General features: G+C 40.4%; 1 protein-coding gene across 3 annotated transcripts in view; it reads right to left on the reverse strand.

The window, feature by feature from the left end:
* Nucleotides 1–26136, reverse strand: part of slc44a2 (solute carrier family 44 member 2 (CTL2 blood group)) — a 33740-nt gene that overhangs the window by 561 nt on the left and 7043 nt on the right. For 2 of the 3 annotated variants that reach the window (XM_067459035.1, XM_067459036.1), the window contains exons 2-22: nt 11779–11827; nt 11556–11629; nt 11330–11414; nt 11081–11165; nt 10873–10986; nt 9366–9426; nt 9112–9238; nt 8881–8964; nt 8607–8719; nt 8137–8268; nt 7419–7518; nt 7093–7185; nt 6849–6933; nt 6071–6333; nt 5869–5963; nt 4053–4156; nt 3865–3938; nt 3049–3119; nt 2837–2925; nt 2667–2751; nt 106–1510 (exon numbers count right to left, since the gene is read on the reverse strand). In XM_067459035.1, the coding sequence (XP_067315136.1) occupies nt 987–1510; nt 2667–2751; nt 2837–2925; nt 3049–3119; nt 3865–3938; nt 4053–4156; nt 5869–5963; nt 6071–6333; nt 6849–6933; nt 7093–7185; nt 7419–7518; nt 8137–8268; nt 8607–8719; nt 8881–8964; nt 9112–9238; nt 9366–9426; nt 10873–10986; nt 11081–11165; nt 11330–11414; nt 11556–11629; nt 11779–11827 (2507 nt within the window). In that variant the 3' untranslated portion in view covers nt 106–986. Of the gene's footprint in view, nt 1–105; nt 1511–2666; nt 2752–2836; nt 2926–3048; nt 3120–3864; nt 3939–4052; nt 4157–5868; nt 5964–6070; nt 6334–6848; nt 6934–7092; nt 7186–7418; nt 7519–8136; nt 8269–8606; nt 8720–8880; nt 8965–9111; nt 9239–9365; nt 9427–10872; nt 10987–11080; nt 11166–11329; nt 11415–11555; nt 11630–11778; nt 11828–26136 lie in introns of those variants that run through there. The other variant, XM_067459037.1, reaches the window with a different exon arrangement.

Raw genomic sequence — 26136 nt, forward strand, 5'->3', positions numbered from 1 at the left:
GAACAATTTAGGTTGAAACAAACAATAGCACGATGTTAAAATTAAACATCTATATAAGCGCCAACGATAGAAGAAGCATCTTGAGAGCAAAAAAGGCTTGAGATCTCAACAAATAGAGAGTTCAGTTTATTAAAGCACTGGGAGGTCACATTAACAACATGCAAAGATTGAGAAAAGTGAAGCACAGAGGTAGAAAAAGAGGCAATAGAGCGGCAAACAGCGACAAATATCAGGCATTGAAAAGGTTGCAATCTGTCGATACAATAACCAGTCAGAGAAGACCAAAATATAAGGGCAATACACTTTTTTCCCTTCTTTGATTGTTTTGTTTTTAAGTTGACTTTCTTTAAGTGGCTTTTTTGTTTGTTCTTTGTTAATATGCAGCATGAAATGACCACATTAGGCATACAATTAGCATATTTTTCAGATACGTTTCAAAAAATTCTTACAAAATGACATTGTTTGGTCTTGGCTGGTATGACTGTAAACAGATGTTGTTGTTTTTTGTTGTTGTTGCTGTAAACATAGCGATTCTGCGAAATATTTTTGCATTCTTCAAAATGATTAAGACATCGATAAGTAACAATAATTAGGCACAAGTCGAGCACCTACATTACACTTTTACATGTCCTTACATTAAAACGTTCTACATAAAACACATACACAGTCACATTCTACAAGTGCTATGTAGGTATATCTAATGGGGTTTAGGTCCACGTAACCAATTGTCATCCATTCAATCAGCTCACACTTTGAGTTAAAGACTCAAAGTTTCTTTCCTATTTGTTTCATGCTATCCATTATGACCAGTGATTATTCCTTAAGAGGCGGTTCTCAGAATTGATTGATTAAGTAAACATTATGACTCAAATGAAGGAGGTACTTTCCTTTGTATACTAATGGCTTGCTAAAGCCACCAAAGTGCACTAGTTCCAAAATCAGTAGGCTTCTCTGAAACTTCACCTTCAATGAGCCTCCTTGTACAACTACTCCTGAGGGGTGAGCAGGGTCTCGCTCTCTTGAGGTCCGTTTTCTTGAGGCTTTGGCTCCTCTGGTTCTTGTTCTTGTAGGTTCTCGGCTTGCAGTGGTTCTGCTTGAGGTTGGGCTGCCTGCTCCTCCTTGTCCTCAGCGTCCATTTCTTGGGGTCCATTTTGCTGTGGAGTTGCTTGTGGAGGTTCAGGCTCTTGTGTTGTAAGCTGCTCTTCAGGTTTCTCCTCGGCGACTACGGGTGCCTCTGGAGGTTGTGTTTCTTGGGGCGGCTCTTCAATGTGCGTTTCTTGAGTTAGTGGTGTCTCTTCTTCTTGCTCCTGCTTCAGAATGCCCTGCTGTTTGAGCTGCACCTCTCCATTCTCCTGCAGTGGGACTTCCTCTTCGGCTTGCACCTGTATGACAGGTATCTCAGCATTGTCCGTCTCCTCTATACTTTTTTCAATAGACAAAATCTGGTGCAGCTCAGGAGACATGAAAAACGGCTTGTCCGAAGAACCGTCATTTCTCTCCAGGTCTTCGCCTTGAGTTTGTAATTTTACGTGATAGTTATATTTTTAAACGTTAGTGTTTCAAGAGTGCACATAGCAGAAAGGAGCACAAGGACACATGATTGGACAAAATCATGTTGAAGAGAGAAAAACAGAGAGAAAGAAAGGAAATGGTTAGACATAAAGCAAGCCAAAAGCCCCTGTAAGCATTTGTGATATGCAGATATTTCAACAGTGAGTCCCGGAAGTAAAAATCTCAGTCATTTTCTCCATACAGAAAGACAAACCATGAGCTCTTTGGATGGGATGCAATGGTATATGCTCCTATAGAAGCCAATCATGTGTTAAAAATGCGTTTTACTTAATAAGAATTACAATGGGAATCACAATTGCCCACTCCTATAAAGCATAGTGGATGACAAAATTGGGTCTCTCTAGTACACCCTCAAAAAACTGTATACTGTACTTTCTGAATCACTTGCAACTTTTACATTGCTTCATGGGATGCAGTGAAATGGCTTCTCAAGCAAAATAAAATGAAAGGCAGGACTTGATTTTATCCATCTGGAATGAACTGAATCGTGGTTTTCTATTGGTCAATCTTCCTGCCCTCATGTCAGTAAACACTTATTCAGAGAAGAGATATCATTACAAGAGGGAGGGGACATTATTGAATAAGTAGAACATAATAATATTGAAGATAAATATTGCAATACTCTATAAAAAATAAGAATGGTAAATTTAAATTTCATGATGACTTTAAGTTATCAGTCTTGTGCTTTTTTTTCTTCTTGGAATTAAATGTTGTAATGTTGTGATTCATTTCAGAGCTGGTTGGTTTGGTTAAAAGCTTGAAGCTCTTTATTAAATAACTTTTTAAAATAATTATAGAGAAAATGAATGGGAATCCGGTGGGTGGCCACTGTTGCTTTCTATTGCATTGTAGGAAAGAACAACAGTTAAAAGAAAGGAAAGAGGACGGTTTGAGTGCTGCTTATGTGTTTAGCTGTTGATAACAATAAAGGTTCAAAATCTGTGAAACTCATTGCTCAACACCCAATAAAAATCTAACACAACAGCTGCTATTTATCACAACCTTCATTCTGTTACGCAGCCAAAACATTGACAACTTGCTAGATTTCTCCATTATGTATTCTCATGAAATAAATAAAGCTTCTTCACACTTACAGAAACACAGGAAGAGTGTGTCCACACACATGGCATAAACGCTAAAAAAGCCATGAGCAATCAGATAGGAGCCAAACACCACAGTCTGCAAAAGAAGGGAGATGTAATTAAAACGCAGTCTGGAAATTGGATTTTTGGACTGATATTGCTTTCAACTCAAGATCACTTACCAATATAGGCACCCAGTAATAATTAAGGGATGGAGCAATGTCCTGCACTACCTTAAACTTGCCCGTGAAAAAGAAGAAGGAACAGATTCCTGAGAAGAGTAGAAACAGTGTGCTGTGTTACATTGATGAACTGGAATATGAGAAGTCAGTTCTAACCAAATAACCTGTGGATTCCCGTGACATCTGTGTCAGTCTGTTAACAAATCACTCACCCACAATTCCAACGATAAGGAGTTTGCCCAAAAATAAAAGGAAGTCTGTCACTTTGTCAAGAACTACCACACTAGAAAACAAGAAAAGAGAAGAAATTAAATTCTAGACTGTTTCATCTGTTTATTCACACAAAACACTGGCCGCGTTTACATGCACGTTCTTAAGCGGATTATGCCCAATAAGCCGACAATGAACATGGTCATGTAAGCGCGGTATAACACGTTTTCTTTTATCGGAGTAAGGTCAGAAATGGCTTAAGCATAATTTGGTCGGAAAAGGTAGTTTTTTGCCTCTTACCTTGTTTTCACACAAAATGTAAACGCATTAACCTGCTTTTGGTCGGATTATTGAAGTGCGAATGTGTGATAGGTGACAAAAACGCAAACTTCGAGCAGATTTAAACGCATCCAGACAGAGCGCGCTAGCGTTTTGCATGAAATAAGGACTTAGATCACAAACGCAGACTCTTTTAAGACCCAGAAATTTGTAAATTAGTGTTCTCATCTCATGCAGGAGAAGTAGAAGAGGTTCAGTCGAAACGCTACATCTGTATCTGCATGAGAGAATAATATGAGCCGTAAATCTCCCGCTGACACGGTGCAAGCTTTATTTGACATCACAACTGACGTAACATTTGGAATACTCAGAATCAGATACGGACATTATTATTTTTGATGGCACTACAAGGAAAAAATCCTTTCCTATTAAGAAAGTCATGTAAATGCGGTTTACTTGTGTTGTCAGTTTTACCTGTGTGCATGAATAACTGAATGTGAACTCACTGAATAAAAGATTTAGATTTAACTAACACTCACCGGACAATGTTCCTCATCAGGAGAAAGAATGCATCCTTGGCAGATGTACAGAAATTTTTACCATATATTGCCACCTAAAAAGACAAAAAGCCTCAATATAACTCTGCTTTGGCTTCAGAAATAGTGTTTGAGCACTACAACAGTCCCTAGCCAGAAACATTGCACAAAGGAGAGAAATTAAAGTGTACCATGATATAGGCATTTCGGTTCAGGAACTTGATGAATTTCTCCAGACACCAGAAGCAGCACTTTAGGCAGCTGAGCAGGAATTTTGCACACTTATTCTGGGCACCTGAAGGAAGGTAATCACACAATCAAGACTCAAATGCATTTAAAAGACGGAATACAATGGATAAAGTATTCCGCAGTATTACATAATCACATCCCACACTTATTTCAGACTTTTTTGCCTGTCAATCAGCATGCATTTACTAAAAGTTGGATAGAATCAAGTTCAAAAGACATTTCAACAGAGAAGCAGGGCACATCTGAACTGATCTGATACGTGATTCATGTTTCTTTGTTTTTGATGGGTTTTCTTATGGATTTTGCTTAAAGCATTTTAAAGAAATAGTTAATCAAAAAATGAGAATGTGTCAGCCTTTATTTACTATCATGTCCAAACCTTTATGACTGAGTTTCGTTAAAACAAAATTAGATTTTCCATGTTGCTACAACAAAACCATAAATTAACTAGTGGTTGCCAAGTGTAACGTGTTTGATCTGTTTTTGCTTCGTTTTATTGTGTTTCGATTATTGTCCTGTTTGCCTGTGAGGCCTTTTATTTTAAGTTGACATAGTTTCCAAGTGTGTGTGCCAGTTTGATCCCTTAGTTACTGATTATGTTCACCGATTGTTCATTTAATCACCTAATTACCTCTCCTTGTGTATTTAAGCCCTTATTTCTCATTTTGTTAGTGTTTTATGTTAGGTTAGTGTTTATAAGTCTATATAATGAATACTCAATAGTCATGTTAACTGACCAGCAAACCGTAACAGAACGCAAGACTGAGAATAGATTATTTAACATTTTTTTCCTTCTTTTTGGCATGCCTTACGATCTTTCCCAACTGCTTCCTGTGCTCACAAAGGCATGTCTGCCTAGTGATTGTCCTTGGGGATTTTGCCGCAATTGTGGAGTTGGTGGTTGTGAATTATTGTTTGTCTTTCACCATCTGCCCCGAGTAGGACAACACTAGCCCCACTCCAGATCCAGATCCAGTTCCAGAGCCTAGCCATGTCCCCAACTCTGCACAGAGAGAACGCCTGAGCCCACCGTAGACGGAGAGCCTGAGCCTCCCAAAATGTATGAGCCAGATAAAAGGACTGGTCTCATCCAACTCCAAGTCTCCTGAGCCCCTTCTGATTCTGCCAAGCCTCCTCTTTCAAACTCCCTCTGCACGGCATGCACGCAATTGGATAGTGCTACAACCAACCAGAATAACAAAGGTGACGCGGAGCTAGTTGAAAGATTAAACATTCGCCGTATCCGGTCGGCTAAACTCCGAACACATCTGCCCTTTTTAAGAATGACTTCAGTGCCATTCTTTGTTCTTTTCTCAGAGAAAAGCTTAACTCCAAGTCTTCCAGAGTCGCAGTCAAAGCTGATTCGAAAGACCGCCATTCGCCAGCTTTTGTGTTTACTAAAAGCACGCAAGCGCAACTCTGCCGTCATTATGTTAAGCCCGGCCCACCGACTCAATACACGATGTGATTGGCCTGACCAGAGTTTGGCTTTTACAGCTCAGACATGTATTGAGAGTTGCTAGATACTCGCGGCAGATTAGGTTGCTGCCGCTAAGGTGCGTCTAGATTTCTAGGCTAATAGAGATCTACATTAGAAATATTTTTGGAATATTTCTTGAATTGTTAGGGGGGTATTGCACAAAATGCAAACACTGTGATAAATGTGAAGAGGTTTGAAAAGTTTCTAAAGGCACATCTGAAGCAGAACAATGCAAACACTGTACAGAAAACATGTAGAAAACATTAAAGCAGTAAGACCTTTCAACTTCTGATCCAGATACTCCAATATGACCCTGATGACCTGAACGATGGCAAGGATGAGGGAACCAAAGGCCAGAGAACCAGTGTGATACCTGGAGAATAAGTGAGCAATACAGGGCATACACAAATTCAATGTATTATAAAGGATTTTTGCTACATATGGGAAAATCAACTGGAAAATATTCCTCGAGCCACACACCTGAGGGCCCGTCCCAAAGAGTTGAAGACAGGAAAAGCTGGGATGTCGTCAGGCTTTTTGAATGCCCAGTAATAGGAGGCAAAGGCCCCTGCCAGTGTGACCTGGCCCAATGCTGTCACGAAGTTGACACACCAGAAGAAGAGGAATAAATTATAGAACTGGAACAGAATCAGGTACTTGTGGTATAATGTCTCTCCTCCATAAAACGCAAACAGACACTCAGCATCAGGACATTCGGTGGTGATATTTGAGCTGTTGAAAGTCTGTGGATAAATCAAATCAATGCAACTTTATTAAATGTATGCATTTTTATCAAGTATTGCTCTGCAAAATATGCTTAAAGAAAAAAGACATCCACAGTAACAACAGTAATATTGTGAAATATTATTACAATTGAAAAGAGCGGTCTTCAAATTTCAAATGTAATTTATTCCTGTGATACTGAATTTACATAATAATATGATTGTCCTTCAGAAATCATTCTAAGATGCTGATTCGCTGCTCAAGAAACATTTCTTATTAATATCAATGGTGAAAACGGTTGTGCTGTTGCCAGTTTAATATTTTGTTGTGGAAACCACAGTAAAAAAATTATTTGATGAATTGAATGTATCTGAAATATTTTGTAGCATTATAAATGTCTTGACACTTTTAGCTCAATTGAATTCATCCTTACTCAATAAAAGTATTAATTGATTTCATTAAATATATATATATATATATATATATTATACTTTTATGTAAAAACATGGCAAAATGTTAATAATAATGCACTAACCTCAGGTTTGCAGGTGTCTCTGGAATATGTACATTCGGTTGTATTGAAAACCTTGTATATTGCCTCATTGGAAGTAGACAAAAACCTAAATAACAGTTAAGGAGATAATATTCTTTCTAATATTCACTTTTTCCCAAAATTTATTACTTAAGTTTTTGGGGTAAAGATCGGGTTTAATAAAACAGTGCACAATTCAAATGAGTAATGCCTCCTTCTATTTGTTGTATTATTTTCTTTAGGATACACGGCGGTGATGGCCCAGTATGCGATGACCAAAGATAGTAGGGCAAATGTCAGCAGTGGGTAGAACAATGATGACATCACATGACCGATGGCCCTGAAAAATAGATGAGATTATTAGAACTTCCTGTCTAACACTCCCAGTTAACCTAATTATTATTTCATGGCTTTAAGCCTCAGTTAATCCATCCCACTGAGGAAAATGCTGTTGTTTAACTACCAATGCTATTAAAGTACCCAAAGAAAGCAGCAATATGGAATATGAGACCAAACAACATCGGCAACACATCTGAAAACACAGTTTGCTCTACAGTAAGAAGATAAACTGACTTGCTGGCCTCTTTGATGAGAGCAATAGCAATGAGGATCCTCTTCCTGAGGAAGATGAGGAGGAGGATGATGACCACTTCCACAATGCACAGGATAATCACTGTGTGGTGACAAAGGACGACAGGTAGTCACGGTAGAATGTAATGAAAATTAAATGTGACAAAGAAACCAGATACATAATATGGCTCATTTAAGTGTCACAATTGAAGTAGTTTAATGTTACTTGGGGGTTAGTAAGATTTTTAATAAGATTATTTTAGCAAGGATGCTGATTAATAGTGACATTAAGGCATTTATGCTACAAAAGATATACTTTGTTCTTTTGAAATTGAGATTCATCAAATAATCCTGAAAAAATATCTATAACAGTTTCCACAAAACTATTAAGCAGCACAACTGTTTTCAATATTGATAACAAAATGAATGTTCCTTGAGCATCGAATGAGCATATTACAATGATTTTTGAAGGGTCGTGTGACACTGAAGACTGCAGTAATGATGCTGAAAATTCAGCTTTGATCACAGGAATAAACATTGTAAAAAACATTAAAATACAAAACAATTTTTCATAATATTTGACTGCATTTTTGATCAAATAAAATGCAGCCATCTTTCAACAACATAAGAAAATCATTCCGACCCCAAATTTTTCAATGGTAGAGGGTAGTGTATTGATTGTTGTTTTGCACATTACTAACATAAGGATGTAAAAACTCACTAAAGGCAAGCCAGGTCTGCTGAATCTGCAAGTACACAGAGAAGTCCGTCTGTAAACCTAAATCCTTGATAGTGACATCAGAACCAGCCTGTCCTTTCAGACTGGCATACTGCATGTAACAATGGAAAGTACCTGCAGAGAGCCAGGAGAGAAGAAAAGTAGAAATACAATTATTTTCTGTAATTCAGTAAAATATGACTTTGGTAGAATATTGAAAATCATCAACAATGATAATGAGGATTTGAAAATTAAATGTCCAGGTGCATTACAATAGTTGGAATTTAGGGGGGAAATGTGCTTAATGTCACACTGCAAAAAATAATCTTAATGGTCCAATCAAAATATATATATTTGTGTTTATTTTCTATAGGATAAACACAGCACAAGTGTTTGGTAACTACAGGATAAACATGCACAGGTAACGTGATGTTATTTGAGAGCTGTAGACAAGATCACAAAACAGCCCTTACCGTATCCAATAACAATGATGACCATGATGATCATAACCCAGATCATGATTCCAGCCAGAAAACGCAAGAGGAGAATAAAGATCAGACTGACCAGCATGGCAATCACCAAGCCACTGAAAAGGACCGCACAGAGATTTGATCAATGCTACAGTAATTCATCTAAAAATCACTAGGGCTCACCAACACTAAATCAGACTGCCATAACAGAACACTGAAAGTTATTTATGCTGGTGCAGAGGGGAAATAAAATGAACCTAGAACATTATGAGCTTACAGAAGTATCCAGTGCCAGGACTGAGTATAGTCCTCAAAAATCCTCATGGCTACCGCCCTGGCCTCAACCACAACGTTAGATTTCCTGCAAAAAAAGATCATATGTATGATATGATTTGCAATATGATTCACTTTATAATATATCAAATAATATTTACTAACACAATTATATATTACAGTTAACAAATGCATACTAAACATCTAACACAAACAAATGCATAATATCACTAACTTTGAGGCTTCAAGGAGATCTGTTGCGTTTATTTTGTCTCCTTCATCATCCATGAATGAAGTTTTGTTGCCAACCACAACAATACCACCTTTCAAGGTCTCTAGAGCGGGCAAGCATCTCCGTGTGACTGAAACACAGGGTGAAGGTCATCATTTTAAGGCAATTTACTGATACAGTGCAGATCAGTTGTTAACGTGCAGACAAACTTTATGTTATTTAACAAGCATGTTATGAAAGGTTTTGAAAAGGCTTACAATTTTTGCTAGGTGTGAGTATTGAAGGGCACAAGCCATCCTTCAGGATTTCAGGAGCTCTCTAGAAAAGAGAAGACATTTTTTACTACACTCAAATATAAATGGTCCAAAAGGTAGGTTTCTTTTTTGCAGTGATTCCATAGAACCATTTTATGTTACCCAAAGAACTTGGGGTTACTGGACTACAGCAACTCAAGCCCTATACGGACAGGACAAGTTTTCCAGGGGGATGTTCCATCGGAATCTGAAGTCAGTGTTTTTGGCAAACTCAACAGTTCTCTGAGAAATCTAATCCTGCCGAATGCGAATGTCTGTGATTGCTGATTGCTGACCATGTGATTCAAAATTCGATATAAAATTTGAATATAAAATTTGATATAAAATTGTATTTTATAAAAATTTAAATTTGATATAAAATGTGTGATTGGAAATAAAAACCATGTGATTCTAACTCTTCTCCTCATGTGTTTTTTTGACATACCTGAGCTAACGTTTGCTCATCAATCTTTGGTATGGTTTCTTTTTGGATATGGATGGTATCCAATGAAAAAATAACATATACAATCAATGCATTTTCACCCAAATCGGGGAAAATTGCGAAGACTGCCCATTTTTTATATCAGTGTCAGGTAAGAGTAAGATACTTGTCTAGATTTCTCAGCTTTTTAATGCAAGTTTATTATAAACAGCCACTGCTATAAACTCATAAAGTCTACTTAAATAGGGTTTTTCATAATATATACAAATTATATTAACAAAAAATACATTAAAAAACACATGTGATGCACGCAAAAACAGCACATGACCTTCTTTAACGCCTATGTGTAGAAAACACACACTCACTCCTCTGTAATTAACATGGAGATGTTAGTCCTGTCCGAATCGGTACATGAAATCATAGATGACAAGTCATAAGACCTTTAACTCAAACATTGGTCAGAAAAGTATTTTCATCCGAATAGAGGTTGAGATTTTTTTTTTTTTTTTGGGGGGGAAAATCGTTAAAATGTGAGTATACAATATAATATATCAGGCTTTTAAGGAAAGTTTTTTTTGTACATCTTTCAGTACTTTCTCTGTACTGCCTTGCATTTTATGTTTTGCCCCAAAATAAAAACTACTATCTTACTAAGACATATGATTGGGAGATATAAAGTGACAACGGGTATTTAAGAACTCAATGATTTCCATTACAAGCTAGGCCATGTAAATATTAGCAACTGACAGTATTTTGTCTACAAGTTCAATAAACTGTTGCACAAAAAATACTTCCCGACTATTATTTCACATGTCAGAATTTACAGGGTTAAGCTTGATGCTCAAGGATCTTGATTTTCATGTATTTACCTCAACCAGAGTAAAAAAGGGTTACTAGCCTAAACCCTAAACCAATGTATTTAAAATTGGGGGTAGTATGGACAAAATATCATATATCATAACTGTATATTTTTCATGATATAATAATTTTTACTGGGGAAATTTTTTTTCCTTTCAGTAATGAACTTACCTTGTTCATGTCAACTCCATCCTTGCAGAATTGCTTGTAGTATTCTCTATCATCTGTACTTTTCAAAGCCTTCACTAAAGTCATGAATTTATTTGGACATTTCTCCACACAGATCTGTTAAATTACCAAAAACATGTGACATGCTGTGTGACAAACACTATAGATACATATGGTACTGCAAAAAGAAGTTATTGAAACAGTGCCAAACCTGTGTGGTAGGACACTGAAAATCCAGCAGGACCAGAGGACTGGCACACTTCAGGATGTTGAAGTAGAACAGCAGAGGCTTGTTCCTGTTTATTCAGACAGATTAAGATAGGAACAAAATAAATGTTCACACCAAAGAGTTTATCTTTATGGCTTTAAGAACCACAGAATTGCATTAAAGGTCTTTTGTGGAGGACAATGCTACATGAAACCTATCCAGGTACATTTTCAAAGAGACAGCTTTACTCACTCAAGTGGGGTGCCGACCTGCCCACAAAACTGCCCCTTACTGTCTGTCGGGTAAATCACCTTCCGGGGGTCACCTTGAGACCATGCTATAACAAAAGACACAGCACTGTCAATGTGGTATGACAAATAAATTGTACTCAGAAATGTACAAGGTTTAATACTTTCCGCCCATCTTCACATATTGGCATCATGAATAGAAATGTGAAAATAAATAGCCTTAATCTTACCCAGAATGCCAACTGCAAAGTAGCCCAGCAAGGCCAAAATGAACAGTATGCAACAGATGATGTCTGTGCAGCTCCTGTTCACCAAGAAAAGTAGACACATTCAGTGCTACAGCACAAATATGCCATGAAGTTAATTTAAACCCACAAAAATAAATCCAAAATTACAAATAAGTAGTTGATATCAAAACATTTCGTTAAATTTGGCTTATAAAGGTTGTCTCACCTGTTATAAATCGGGCCTTTAAATGTGGGGTCAAACTTCCTTGGCTCCCCTGTAAAGACATTGAAATTGTGTATTTATTTTCAAAAGAAATGTAATTTTCTTAAAATGTAGTTATTAGTTATTATGGTAACAGTTTACTATGGGGATCACATATTCACTAATAACTACAACATTTACCTCAATAACTCATAATTTACTACTTATTAATAGTTAGTATGGTAGTTTTCTAGCATTTAAGTTTAGGCATTGTGTAGGATTATGGGATATAGAATTAGGTCATTCAAAATAAGGCATTAATATGTGCTTTCAATGTACTAATACACAGCCAATAGTTGGTTTATAGTTAATAGTTAGAATTGTGTGTGTGTGTGTGTGTGTGTGTGTGTGTGTGTGTGTGTGTGTGTGTGTGTGTGTGTGTGTGTGTGTGTGTGTGAGCCTGTTCATGTGGTTTATGAGGACACAAATTTGTATAACTACATGGGTATTACACTGGTATTACACTATAAATGTGGTTTATGAGGACATATCAAATGTCCCCATAATTCAAACGGCCTTAAAAACATACTAAATGATGTTTTTTTGAGAAAGTAAAAATGCAGAATGTTTCCTGTGATGGGTAGGTTTATGTCACATGCCTGTCCTGTCTTGTGTGCACATGTGGGTTCTGTCATGTCTTGCATGTGCTACTGTCAACCCCGCCCTTCTTGTTATCTGATTATTGGTTTATTTGCCCCACCTGTTCTCCCTCATTATCTGCCTTGTTTGTTCCCTTTATATCTCCTTGTGTTTGTCAGTCTGTGTTGGATCCTTGTGTAATGTCTGCGTCTCCCGTTCCCCCAGTGACTTCTGTTGGTATGTTTTGAGTTTTAGTTTATGTTCTATTATGTGTTTTGCCCCCTCGTGGGTGTTTGTTTTGTATTTATGTTTTATTTGTTATAATTAAATATATTATTTTCCTGCACTTGAGTCCTCGCACCATTTTCCCTTGTGTGTGTACGTGACAGAAGGATCCAACCAATATGAGGACTCAGCGGAGAAGGAGGTCACCGCAATCCCCTCCCTCTGCTATCTCCTGTCCCCTCTGGGACCGTATAGTCCAGTTTAGCTCCCTTAGAGCTATGCGGCAACAAGGAACTGATCTGAGGGAATTTGCACAGGAGTTTAAGAGGGCTGCAGAGGGACTGGGATACAGAGATGAAACTCTTAAGGAGCTCTTCAATTATGCCCTCGACAAACCATTCGATTGGACTGTAATGAGGGCACTGGAGGGGGCAACATTCGAGGTGACTGTGGATTATTTCATTGGACAGCGGAGGAGGGCCCCTCTCCGGAGTCCGGTGGTACCTATGGATCCACTTCCAGTGGACCCTGTGCCGGTGGTCCCGGTGCCGGTGGATCGTGTTCCGGTGGTCCCAATGCCGATGGACCCAGTTCTGGTGGTCTTGAAACGGAGGAGGAGAAGGAAGGCTCCCTCCGTGCCTGTTCCAGTGGTCCCAGTTCAGGTGGATTGTGCTCCGGTGGTCCCTGTGCCGGTGGATCGTGCTCCGATGGTCTCTTTGCCGGTGGATCGTGCTCCGGTAGTCCCTGTGCCGGTGGATCGTGCTCCGGTAGTCCCTGTGCCGGTGGATCGTGCTCCGGTGGTCCCTGTGCCGGTGGATCGTGTTCCGGTGGTCCCTGTGCCGGTGGATCGTGTTCCGGTGGTCCCTGTGCCGGTGGATCGTGTTCCGGGGGTCCCTGTGCCGGTGGATCGTGTTCCGGTGGATCGTGTTCCGGTGGTCCCTGTGCCGGTGGACTCCGTTCCGGTGGTCCCGAGTCCGGAAACGGCCTGGAGGGCTGTGATGGGATGCTTTGGGGTGGCAGTCCTGCATGCGTGGAAGGAGCACAGGGCTTTATCCGAAGCCCCGGAGGCAGTTCCGGTGGTCCCAGTTCCGGTGGATCGTGTGCCGGTGGTCTCAGTTCCGGCGGATCGTGTTCCGGTGGTCCCTGTGCCGGTGGATCGTGTTCCGGTGGTCCCTGTGCCGGTGGATCATGTTCCGGTGGTCCCAGTTCCGGCAGATCATGTTCCGGTGGTCCCAATGCCAGCAGATCGTATTCCGGTGGTCCCAGTGCCGGTGGATACTGCTGGACTGGAGAAGTTTCCCCAACGCCCTGCCTGCGCCGCTGAGGCGCCCTGCTCTCCCTGCGCCGCTGAGGCGCCCTGCTCTCACCGCGCCTCCCAGGCGTCCAGCTCTCACCGCGCCTCCCAGGCGTCCAGCTCTCACCGCGCCTCCCAGGCGTCCAGCTCTCACCGCACCTCCCAGGCGTCCAGCTCTCACCGCGCCTCCCAGGCGTCCAGCTCTCACCGCGCCTCCCAGGCGTCCAGCTCTCACCGCGCCTCCCAGGCGTCCTGCTCTCCGTGCGCCGCTGAGGCGTCCTGCTCTCCGTGCGCCGCTGAGGCGTCCTGCTCTCCGTGCGCCGCTGAGGCGTCCTGCTCTCCGTGCGCCGCTGAGGCGTCCTGCTCTCCGTGCGCCGCTGAGGCGTCCTGCTCTCCGTGCGCCGCTGAGGCGTCCTGCTCTCCGTGCGCCGCTGAGGCGTCCTGCTCTCCCTGCGCCGCTGAGGCGTCCTGCTCTCCGTGCGCCGCTGAGGCGTCCTGCTCTCCGTGCGCCGCTGAGGCGTCCTGCTCTCCGTGCGACTCTGAGGCGTCCTGCTCTCCGTGCGACTCTGAGGCGTCCTGCTCTCACCGCGCCGCTGAGGCGTCCTGCTCTCACCGCTCCTCCCTGGCGCTCCCTGCACTGACCGCACCACCCAGGAGTCCTGCTCTCACCGCGCCTCCCTGGCGCCCTGCTCTACCCATGCCGCCCTGGCCGCCTGAACTCTGCGGGCCGCCCCGGCCACCTGAACTCGGTGGGCCTCCCGACTTCGGCGGGCCGCCCTGGTCATTCGAACTTTGTGTGCCACCATGGCCTCCTGAACTTTTTGTTTTCCCCATGTTTCCCTTGTTGACCCCTCCCTTGTCTGTTCCTTCCTTGTTTGTTTCCCCTGTCCCGCCCTGGTCTGTCCCACCCGTGCCGTCCTGGTCTGTCCCTCCCGTGCCGCCCTGGTCTGTCCCTCCCGTGCCGCCCTGGTCTGTCCCTCCCGTGCCGCCCTGGTCTGTCCCTCCCGTGCCCCCCTGGTCTGTCCCTCCCGTGCCCCCCTGGTCTGTCCCTCCCGTGCCCCCCTGGTCTGTCCCTCCCGTGCCCCCCTGGTCTGTCCCTCCCGTGCCCCCCTGGTCTGTCCCTCCCGTGCCCCCCTGGTCTGTCCCTCCCGTGCCCCCCTGGTCTGTCCCTCCCGTCCCGCCCTGGTCTGTCCCTCCCGTCCCGCCCTGGTCTGTCCCGCCCGTCCCTAGTGGAGCGTCTGGTAGCCGCTCCTTAAGGAGGGGGTAATGTCACATGCCTGTCCTGTCTTGTGTGCACATGTGGGTTCTGTCATGTCTTGCATGTGCTACTGTCAACCCCGCCCTTCTTGTTATCTGATTATTGGTTTATTTGCCCCACCTGTTCTCCCTCATTATCTGCCTTGTTTGTTCCCTTTATATCTCCTTGTGTTTGTCAGTCTGTGTTGGATCCTTGTGTAATGTCTGCGTCTCCCGTTCCCCCAGTGACTTCTGTTGGTATGTTTTGAGTTTTAGTTTATGTTCTATTATGTGTTTTGCCCCCTCGTGGGTGTTTGTTTTGTATTTATGTTTTATTTGTTATAAATATATATCCTTTTCTGCACTTGAGTCCTCGCACCATTTCCTTTGTCTGTGACGTGACAGTTTAGGTGCGGGGGCAGTGTAAGGGGGATAGAAAATACGGTTTGTACAGCATAAAAACCATTACGCCTATGGAGAGTCCCTGTAAACCACATAGACCAACATGTGGTGTGTGTGTGTGTGTGTGTGTGTGTATGTGTGTGTGTGTGTGTGTGTGTGTGTGTGTGTGTGTGTGTGTGTGTGTGTGTGTGTGTGTGTGTGTGTGTGTGTGTGTGTGTGTGTGTGTGTGTGTGTGTGTGTGTGTGTGTGTGTGTGTGTGTGTGTGTGTGTGTGAACAAACTTCCAGTCAAAAGTCTCTTCTGCTCACCCAGGCTACATTTACGTTATTAAAAATACAAAAAAACTTTTCTATTTGAATATATTTAAAATTTTAGTTTTCAGTGTCATATGAAAATAAAAGACAAACAAAAAATTCCCTTTACATTAGGGTCCAATTCTCACTATAAAGTACTTGCTTATTAGCATGCACATTAAGATATTCACTGTTTATTAGTAATTATAGAGCACATATTAATGCCTTATTCTGCATGACCATAATCTATGTCGTTGAGATTTTGAAGAAGATATTTTGAAGAATGCTAATAGCCAAATTGTTGATGGTAGCTGTCGACTTCCATAGAATATGGAAAAAATATAACTCATACAGGTTTGAAACAACATTAGGGTGAGTAAAATACTGCAAACTGATTTTACATTATTTTATACTATCTTAATTATAAACACATTGGTTTATAGCGCAAATAGTTTTACCGTTAACTGCACTTTGTTTTTCTTCAAATTATTTACCTATAGCAGCTAATAAATCAGAAGTCTCACACATTCACAAAAAATCTTACTTTCGTGTTGCAAAATTAATTTGATATAGCAATCTCTACCAACACATTAATGTCACAGTGTTATATGTAGTTTATATTGTCTTATCACCCAGGACTAGCGTGTCCATGTATTATTTTCTCTCTTTGCATCCCTTCACTTAAAGGTGTTTCAGCTATGCGGGTTGGCTCCTGTTGTGATGAGGAAGTTGTGTTATCGTACAGAATCAAGTAGAAAATTTCATAGAAAATTACATTTAATTTGTACAGAGTCGGCCACTCTCCATTGACAAGTGTTTATTTCCGCGAAAGCGGGTACTCTGTTGAAGTTTAAAACTATTGGATCTGGCCTGAGCTACTCTGGATCTGCCATAACCAATCACTAACATTTGGTTGTGACGTATTTCATGCGCCCTTTCGCCTGTTTCACACAAATCTGTCAAAATAAATGTGCACTTGTGCAAGCCACATCAGTGATAAAACCATAGGATACAACCTAAAACTCTTAAAAAACTCTTAAAAAAAACGAAAAAAGTTTTGTGATCGCTCGCGTGGTCCGTAACATGATTGTATTCCGTAAATAAAATGTCATATGTTTAGTATGATAATAAATGCTGCTATAAATAACAGACCAATTCAAATGTTTATGTGCTTTTATTTTAATTTGTTTGAGCGGTGATAAAATATATTGCTCTTGCCAGCATTTTAAAGAAATCTAGTCTAGAAATGCATCCAAATAACAGCAAAGCGCAACCGTATGGTGCTTTGCAGTGGTCAAAAATTATTATGAACAGTGAACTTTGAAGTGATAAATTCTTAAAAACTCAGAGATGTGGATTCAGACAGCTACTACATCACCACACAACCTCTGTGTTTGTCAAAAGCAGTAGGTAATTCGGCCGGGGATTTTTATGCGGGAGGTAGGAGATGGACGGCAATAAAATCACTGACTAGCTCCGCCCCTGTAAATGATGACAATACCTTCCGAATCCGACCCCACGAGAAACAATTACCGTCCGAATAGGGATTCAGTCAACTCCTTCACCACTAACGGAGCGAGCTGGAAAATTCAACTTTTCCTGAATTCACCCTGTGGGGAGGAGGGCCACAACATCATGGCCACCAACAACCTTTAACTTCTGGATATTCGGCAGCGGTGCCACAACGGAATAAATGGTTTCGTTCGGTTCTTTCTCCGCCGCCATTACTGAACTACAACTCAAACTAGTGCATGACATCAACGTCACCATTCTCAGCCACTCCCTCTGTCTGCTGATAGGACCGGTAAAAATTTGTTCGAAGAAAACCTAAGAATACACCGCAGTCCCAGACGTAGTACTGAAGGAAAATGAAAATTGAGCGGAAGTACGTAGGAGGGCAGAGCCAGGCTACACAGCTACCATATAATGGTAAAAATCCACCCACTCCTTTTTTTAATCCCCATATAGGCAGTGTCTCAGAACAAGCCGTTTGCAGATTCCTAGTAATGTGACATCACATTTTACATGCCCCGCCCACAAATGTTGATGGACACGATTAGCACAGTGTAGCGATATAAAATTTGCAATGCAATATGCAAAATGGCAATGCATTTCAGTATTTAAATTTACATTTTCCATACCATGTGTGCAACATTTGGAACAAAATGATAATTCAAATTGAATAATATGATTTACATTAGCTATTTCCTACACTAGTTTTAACATATAATTTAAGCATAAATTGTATATTGTAATACTTTATATAAGTTGCAAAATAAAAATTAAAATGTATTACAGAAATAATTTGATGTGTTTAACATCAAAAATTGTAGCAAAATGATCATTTAAATGTCTACATCTCACCTAGGGCAACCAAAGAGCTAGAGCCGGCCCTGCCGCTGTCATAAAGAGAGGAAAAAATACAACCATACTGATATAGCAAACAATAATTATAGGCAGCTTGTCTAAGATTATTTGAGAGTAAAATAATCTCTGTTGTAAACCACAGCTCACTTCAGCGCGACCGTGCTCATGTTAAGGTGCCACCAACCTCTGGGCTGAAGGCCTCAAAAACCTGCTACCAACACCAATAAACAACACTAACCAATCTCTCTCTCTCTCTCTCTCTCTCTCTCTCTCTCTCTCTCTCTCTCTCTCTCTCTCTCTCTCTCTCTCTCTCTCTCTCTCTCTCTCTCTCTCTCTCTCTCTCTCACACACACACACACACACACACACACACACACACACACACACACACACACACACACACACACACACACACACACACACACACACCACATGTTGGTCTATGTGGTTTACAGGGACTCTCCATAGGCGTAATGGTTTTTATGCTGTACAAACCGTACTTTCTATCCCCTTACACTGCCCCTGCCCCTAAACCTACCCATCACAGGAAACATTCTGCATTTTTACTTTCTCAAAAAAACATTATTTAGTATGTTTTTAAGGCCATTTGAATTGTGAGGACATTTGATATGTCCTCATAAAACACATTTATAGGGTAATACCAGTGTAATACCCATGTAGTTATACAAATTTGTGTCCACTTAAACCACATAAACAGGCTCACACCCACACACACACACACACACACACACACACACACACACGCACACACACGCACACACACACTAATTAAATGCATATTTTTTATTTGTACGAATTTGTGTCATTTTTCATATCAGACCCCCGTACCCAGCCAAACCCTGTTGCTGCCGCCACAGCCAAAATCTCACTCTGAACTCTGAAACTGAAACTGTTTTGTTTGATCAAATCAAGTAGACGAGGAAGAGAAGACAAAGCTGAATAAAGACGTAGTTTTTGTTATTTTTGGACCAAAATGTATGTTGAATGCTTCAAGAGATTCTAATGAACTAACTGATGTCCCATATGGACTACTTGATGATGTTTTTATTCCCTTTCTGGACATGGACAGTATAGTGTGCATACACGTTCATTGGAGGAACAGAACATTTCTGAAAGTCTCTGACTAAATATAAAATATCTTAAACTGTTAGATGAACTTAGGTCTTACGGGTGTAGAACGACATTAGGGTGAGTCATTAATGACATCATTTTCATTTTTGGACTAACCCTTTAAGTCAGTAGGCAGAATATAGGCAGGCTTTTGTGGCTCTAGTGGTCAAAAGTTAGCCCAGAAATCTAGACGCAACCTAGCGGCAGCAAATTTAATCTGCCAGCGAGTGTCGTCTAGCAACTCAATTCCCTTCTGAGCTGTATTCGCCTAACTCTTGCCGGGCCAATCACGTCGTGTATAGAGTCGGTGGGCAGGGCCATAATGACGACGGCCGAGTTGCGTTTGCGTGCTTCTAGTAAACACAGAAACTGGCGAACGGCGGTCTTTCGAATCAGCTTTGACCGCGACTCTAGAAGACTTTTCTTCTAGAAAGCTTTTCTCTGAGAAAAGAACAAAGCACTGAAGTCATTCTTAAAAAGAGAAGATGTGTTCGGAGTTTTGCTGACCGGATACGGCGAATGTTTAATCTATCAACAAGCTCTGTTTCACCTTCGTTGCTCTGGTTGGTGTAGCGCTATCCTATCGCGTGCAGAGGGAGTTTGAAAGACAACCGTTTATCCTGTCCCTCAGATTGAGCCCTGTCTAAGGTGAGTTTCCAGACCAAACATCTTGATGTGGGTCTGGCTTCTCAGGCTAGTCAAAAGTGCTAGCCTGGATGCCAGCCGAACTTAGCCCTGCCCACAACTGTCAGGGTTCTGTCACTTCGGTCTAGCTTTCTCTTGGTTTGGTGACAGAGTCCTGACACTCCTGTATTTTGTCCTGTCTTGTGTGAGCACGCAGCTTTGAGCATGCTCGAGCTGCGTGCTCTTCTGTCCCTGTCATTTTCTGTGTGGGGCGTGGTGTTCGGGTCCCAGCACTTCTGTCTAGTTGGGTTTCGGTTTTGTGTTGGGATTCGGACATTCATGCTCCTTGTGTTTTGTCTTCTGTTGTGAGTGCACAGAATGAGCATTCGCTCATTCTTGTGCACTGTGTTGTGTGTGTGTGCGCTGTCCTGTCTGTGTGTTTTGTGTTGTGTAGCATGCAGCTGGTGTTTTACTTGCTGCATGCTTTCTTGTTGTCATGTTTCGTGTGAACATGCAGTTTATGAGTTTTCATTAACTGCATGTTCATGTCACGTTTGGGGTGAGCACATGTTCATGTGTTTCTTTGTCCCATGTGCTCTCATGTCAATTGTCTAACCCCACCCACCTTGTTTCCTGACTATTGGTTCATTTGCCCCACCTGTCTTCTCCCATTACCCTCGTTTGTTTGCTCCCCATTTAATCTCCTTGTGTTTGCAGTCCTGTGCTGGCTCGTCGTCAAACCTTCCTTGTCAAACTTGCCTCATGTTTCCCTGCTCGTGAAGTGAAGTGAAGTGAAGTGAAGTGAAGTGAAGTGAAGTGAAGTGAAGTGAAGTGAAGTGAAGTGAAGTGAAGTGAAGTGAAGTGAAGTGAAGTGAAGTGAAGTGAAGTGAAGTCAATCCAAGCCAAGCCAAGAGAAATCAAGTCTTGTTTTTCCCCCTTGGGGTAGTTTTTGTTTGTCTTTATTTATTTTTTATAAAATAAAGCCCATTCTTCCTGCAATTGAGTCCTCGCTCCTTTTCCCCTCTACAAACCTTGACAACAACATTTTTAGGTTGGGCGGTTCGGTCTGACCTCGATCCATAGAGGAGTGATTATCCCGGAACAGAAACTGTTTGGACCAATGAAATCATCAGGGCGGGCTTTAGACGATGATGGACAATGATAAACAGTAACTTAATCTTGCATGTCATCAAAGGCGCTTGGATTATATTTGTTTGAATCCTAAATGGAGAACTTGTTTGTATATGCATTCACCTTCACTATTTCTCTCAAAAATTATGATCATGTTGGGTAAGTACTCTGTATATCCTTAAATTCTTTTATTTTTTTTACAACACCGGCAAAGATTGTTTATTCCTGCGCACGTGCAGACAGGGTTGCCAAGTATTTACAACAAAACTTCTTGGAGGGGTTCTCCGGGGAAAAAATGGTGTTTGGGGGGTAAAATGTGTTATTTTGGCAAGGTTGCTGCTAAAATTCACACTCATGGGTCTATATATCACATAATAGTCGCTTCAACCCGCGGACATAGAAAACAACCCGCGGAAAAAAACGCGGACTTGGCAACATAGTGCAGTTAAGCTCTGCGTAATGTCGTTTCGTTGCTCTGATTGGTTGTAGGTCTATCCAATTGAGGTCTTTCCTGGTTCGGTTGAAACGCCCCATAATCACAGCCCAATGGAGCAGTTTCAGACTCTCTGACTACAATGGAGTATGACCACGTCAGGCTACAAAAGTGCACAAGCGTTTCAGACCATTTGCACCTTGTTTTAGCGTTGTCCACTTGTGATCTGATCAACCAGAACGAGCCATTCATCCTAAACGAGACAAGCATTAGCAAGGAAGCTGAATTATCAGGCATATTTAGATAATGCTGTGGAGTATTTGTTTAACTGGTCTGGTTATTTGGCATTTGTTTGTGATATCTTCAGTCATGTGTGCATAATGTCTCACTTTTACCAAACTCAGCCAAGTGTAAATTTGGCAAAGCTACAGTCTATTTAGGGAAGCAAGTTGGGAAGTGCATCTTGTAGTGGCTAAAGTATATGTTATCCACACAGCTCACAGCATGCTACTCCAAACAATTCAATTCAATTCAATTTACTTATTTATTTATTTATATTTTCTTTTCCTTTCCTTTTTTTTTTTTTGGATTGCTTTAAGGAGTTCTTATCTGTTTATGCAGTCCCACATGTATTTTATTTAAATGTGCATAAAGTGTTAGAATACTTAAGCCCTATTCGGACTGGATTAGTTTAACATGGGGACGTGGGGGTAAAGTAATTATTACCAGAGGTTCTCGGTGATTTTAGTCCTGTCCGAATGTGCCATCTCGGTAATCATTACGGACAATGTCAGTAAAGATTACCGAGACTTTTACCTTCTGTAAAAAGGTCTGGAAAAATGACCTCGGGTAAAACTAATCCCGTTCGAATAGACCTGCTGTAAAAATGTATGGTAAAATTCTGTCATTTCCTGTTTAAAAGTAAAAAAAAAGCGCATTTTGCGACCTTGGTGGCGCTTGAAGCATTCGGTTGCGTTGTAGGTGGTGGGACAAATCTGTGGAAAATATCCAGTATTTTCCACATATCATTTAAAGCAAAAAGAAGATCAAAAGCACTTATTAGAGGCATAACAAATTTTAGCTCTAGGAAAGTGTCTATTACCAACATAATCCAATCAGAATCGCTAGACTGGACCTAACTGTTTATTAAAACACACATATATATTGGAGACGGAGTTGAGACTGGCGCTCAGGTTGTGTGTTTGCTCACGTTATAACGGTAACGTCATACGCACATGACGTCAAGGAGGTGCGTAAAGCGAGTTACTCCTCCCACTTCTGCTAGTTTTACTGAGATGTCTTATCCCGTGCGAATTGGCCATTAATATTACAGACGTCCTGAGGTAAAATGACTTTACCCCCATGTCCCCATGTTAAACTAATCCCGTCCGAATAGGGCTTATAACATCTATTAAAGGGGTTCTTGATTATGGTTTCACTGTTTACACTTTAGTTAGTGTATAATGTTGATGTTTTTAGCATAAACAATGTCTGCAAAGTTATAAAGCTCAAAATTCAAAGCAAAGGGGGATATTTTCTTTTAAAGAAATGGCGTTCTAAGGACTACAACAAACAGCTAGTAGGGAGTCGGGACTACACAAGCTTCCTCCTGGGTTAGTGACATCACTAACCCTGAAATGTACATAAACCCCGCCCCTGGGAACACGCAACATAGAGGGTAAGCTTATCATGACAGAATATGCTAATCAATGACTTAAAGATAACTTAATGACTTAAGAGATACTCAGCTTCATAAATTCATCAACGAACCCTTCAGGAACGTCATGTTGCATTCTACATGTTGTCAATTCTTCTTGAGTCTCTTCATCATTGTCCAACTTAGTGTTGTCACGATACCAAAATTATGACTTCGATATGATACCAGACTAAAATACCTCGATACCGATACTAAATTGATACCACAGTAAAAAAAAAAAAAAAAAAAAAACAGATTATATGAATAATATGACAACAGAACTTATTATTCATTGTTTGTTTTTTTTTTAACTAAAAATTCACTTGGCCAGCATGTTCCTGCCCTGGTTTTTGACCATTCCCTCCTCTTATTGCTATAATAACTGCATGCCAGTGTGAACATCCTTACAGAGATCACATTATCAATCATGTTATCATTCACTAACCTTTCACTTCTGAACAGGTTGGGATGACCACAATCTTATTTTATGATTCGAGTAATTTAATATTTTTTTTAAATGTAATCTTACAATTATAATAGAGATTTTTAATTGTATCTTGTTTTTAAAAATAAGCAAAATGCAAATTATAAATAATATGAAAAAAACAGTTCTTTATTTTTCAGCTACATTAGGTCTATTTAACAGTAGCAAGTCAAGAAAGAAATTAAATAATCGAATAGAAAAATGCTTACTTAGTCTACATTCTATAATTTAACAATAATCTGATTCTAAATAAATATATTTTAGTTATTTAGCCAAACATGTGGTGGTTTTCGAATTTTTTGCTTCATTGTTTGCTTAAAGTACCGGTACTAATAAAAGTCCATATCGTACCGTTTGTAATAGCAGGGTATCGCAATACTTTTCTAGTACCGGTATATTGTGCAACACTAGTCCAACTTCAGTTTTAACATTGCATTTAAAGGGCACGTTTTTGCTCACCCTCATAAAGTGACAGTCTTAACATGCTTTAAAAAATTATCTGTGGTGAATTTTGAGCTAAAACTTACGCACGCACGCACGCACACGCACACACACTGTTGCTTTGCCTGGGGACATCAGAGACTTATTTTACATCTTATAAAAAAGGGCAATCTTTAAAGTTAATGTATTGAACATGTATCAACAAGGGACAAACAAAAATAGCACAAAAAATAAGGCTGGTGCTTTTTAAATGATTGTAGAAATGCCCAAACACTTTTTTTTTGTCTTTTAAACAGTATATCTACTTTTTTCATCATTTTAAACCTAAAATATTTTTTTGTGTGAAAAATAAAGCTTGAAATGCATTTTATTTTTATCTACAATCATTTCTACTTTGTTTTTGTATTTTGTTACAATAGATGAAAACAGATGTGCTGTTTATATTTTTGTAAAAACCGTGACTTTTTCAGAATTCTTTGCTATAAAACAATATTTATTTCAAACAGAATCGTTCGTAACATTATAAAGTCTTCACTGACACTTTTGAAGAGAGACCTTGAGAGTCCTTGCTAAATAAAATTAAATATTAATTTCTTTCAACAGCAATAACATATTACGTTTAAACAGTATTTTTTTGTGGCAACACTGTACATTTTTGTATATGTTTGAGTTTTATAAGTTTTAAGAGATTTTCTTAGTATTAACTCTTATTTGTTGATGATTTTATGTTATTGTTATCATAAGTCTCTTGAGTCTACACTAGTAACCAATGCAGGCCTTGGCTCATAATAAGCGTTTATTTTATGTGTGTAGGCCAATGTGTGTGTGTATGTGTACACTATTGACAGTTTATTTCATTGAGATGCCATCCATTTAGAGCAATCATCAGTGAACCAGACGCACTTAGCTATCCACAAACAGCTCCCTAATGACCTGTGCTTTCCAAACAGCTACAATCACACTGTCACACCACATCTCTCGATGAATCTCTTCACATGCTACTAATCTGCCACATACTGCTTTATTGTATTTGTATTATTACATGCTATTAAAGTAGCATGTAACAAAATATTGTAGATCAAGGCGCTTTCCCTGCCACCTCCTCCTCCTCAGACTTGACGTTCACACGGGTTGCCAGATTTAGGACACACAAAAGGAACAAGCACAATTGTCAATGAATTGCGACAAGCGTAATCCAATAATGTATGTGTTTGCTCTGGTCATAGACCTTTTTAGATAGACGGTGAGGCTTTTTAGTTCGGGTAGAATCAAGATGTCCTCAATGCAGCCTGTATCACAATGACATACTGAATTAAATCCAATAGCCCTACACAGTGGTTGCATATTTTTTCCACCATATCAAGTTACAGTTTGGGTGTAGGGTAGTTTTAGGGATTATTATTTGTTTTAGCGTTATATAAGATATCAGCACTCTGATATCAGTACTGAAATGGTTTGAATCGGCTGTGGGCGGGTTACGCGCTGAACTGCTTTGAGGGGAAAATTCAGACGTCCACCACGCATTGGATTTAATCCAGTACGTCATCGCGCTACAGGCAGCTGCAAGCGAGGACAGTCCCAGTAGAATCAGGGATATCTGACCCAGTTCATTTTCTGGCTTACATGGCTTCCAATTCGCTGTGTTTTCCATCAACTGGCAACTCGAGTTGTCAGAATAAAACAGGGTAAAATGGCAGTGGGCGGGATCACACAGACCAAAACAAAAACAGACAATCTAATCGCACGTTTCAAAGTAGAACTGGCTGTAGCATTGCTTTTCAGAGAAATAATTATATGAAATCTCTGCAAACATATTATTTTTTTTATGCTATAGAGTACACCGTAAAAACTAATTTGTTCAGTTTAATTCATTAAATTATGCAAACTTGTTGCCTTAATTTAATTAAGTAAGCATTACTTAATTCTATTAAGTTTATCTGACTAAAACCGTTTTGTCAACTTAATTCTATTTGTGATCTGAGGAAGC

Source organism: Pseudorasbora parva, chromosome 12 (assembly GCF_024679245.1).
Source record: "Pseudorasbora parva isolate DD20220531a chromosome 12, ASM2467924v1, whole genome shotgun sequence".
Lineage (NCBI taxonomy): Eukaryota > Metazoa > Chordata > Actinopteri > Cypriniformes > Gobionidae > Pseudorasbora > Pseudorasbora parva.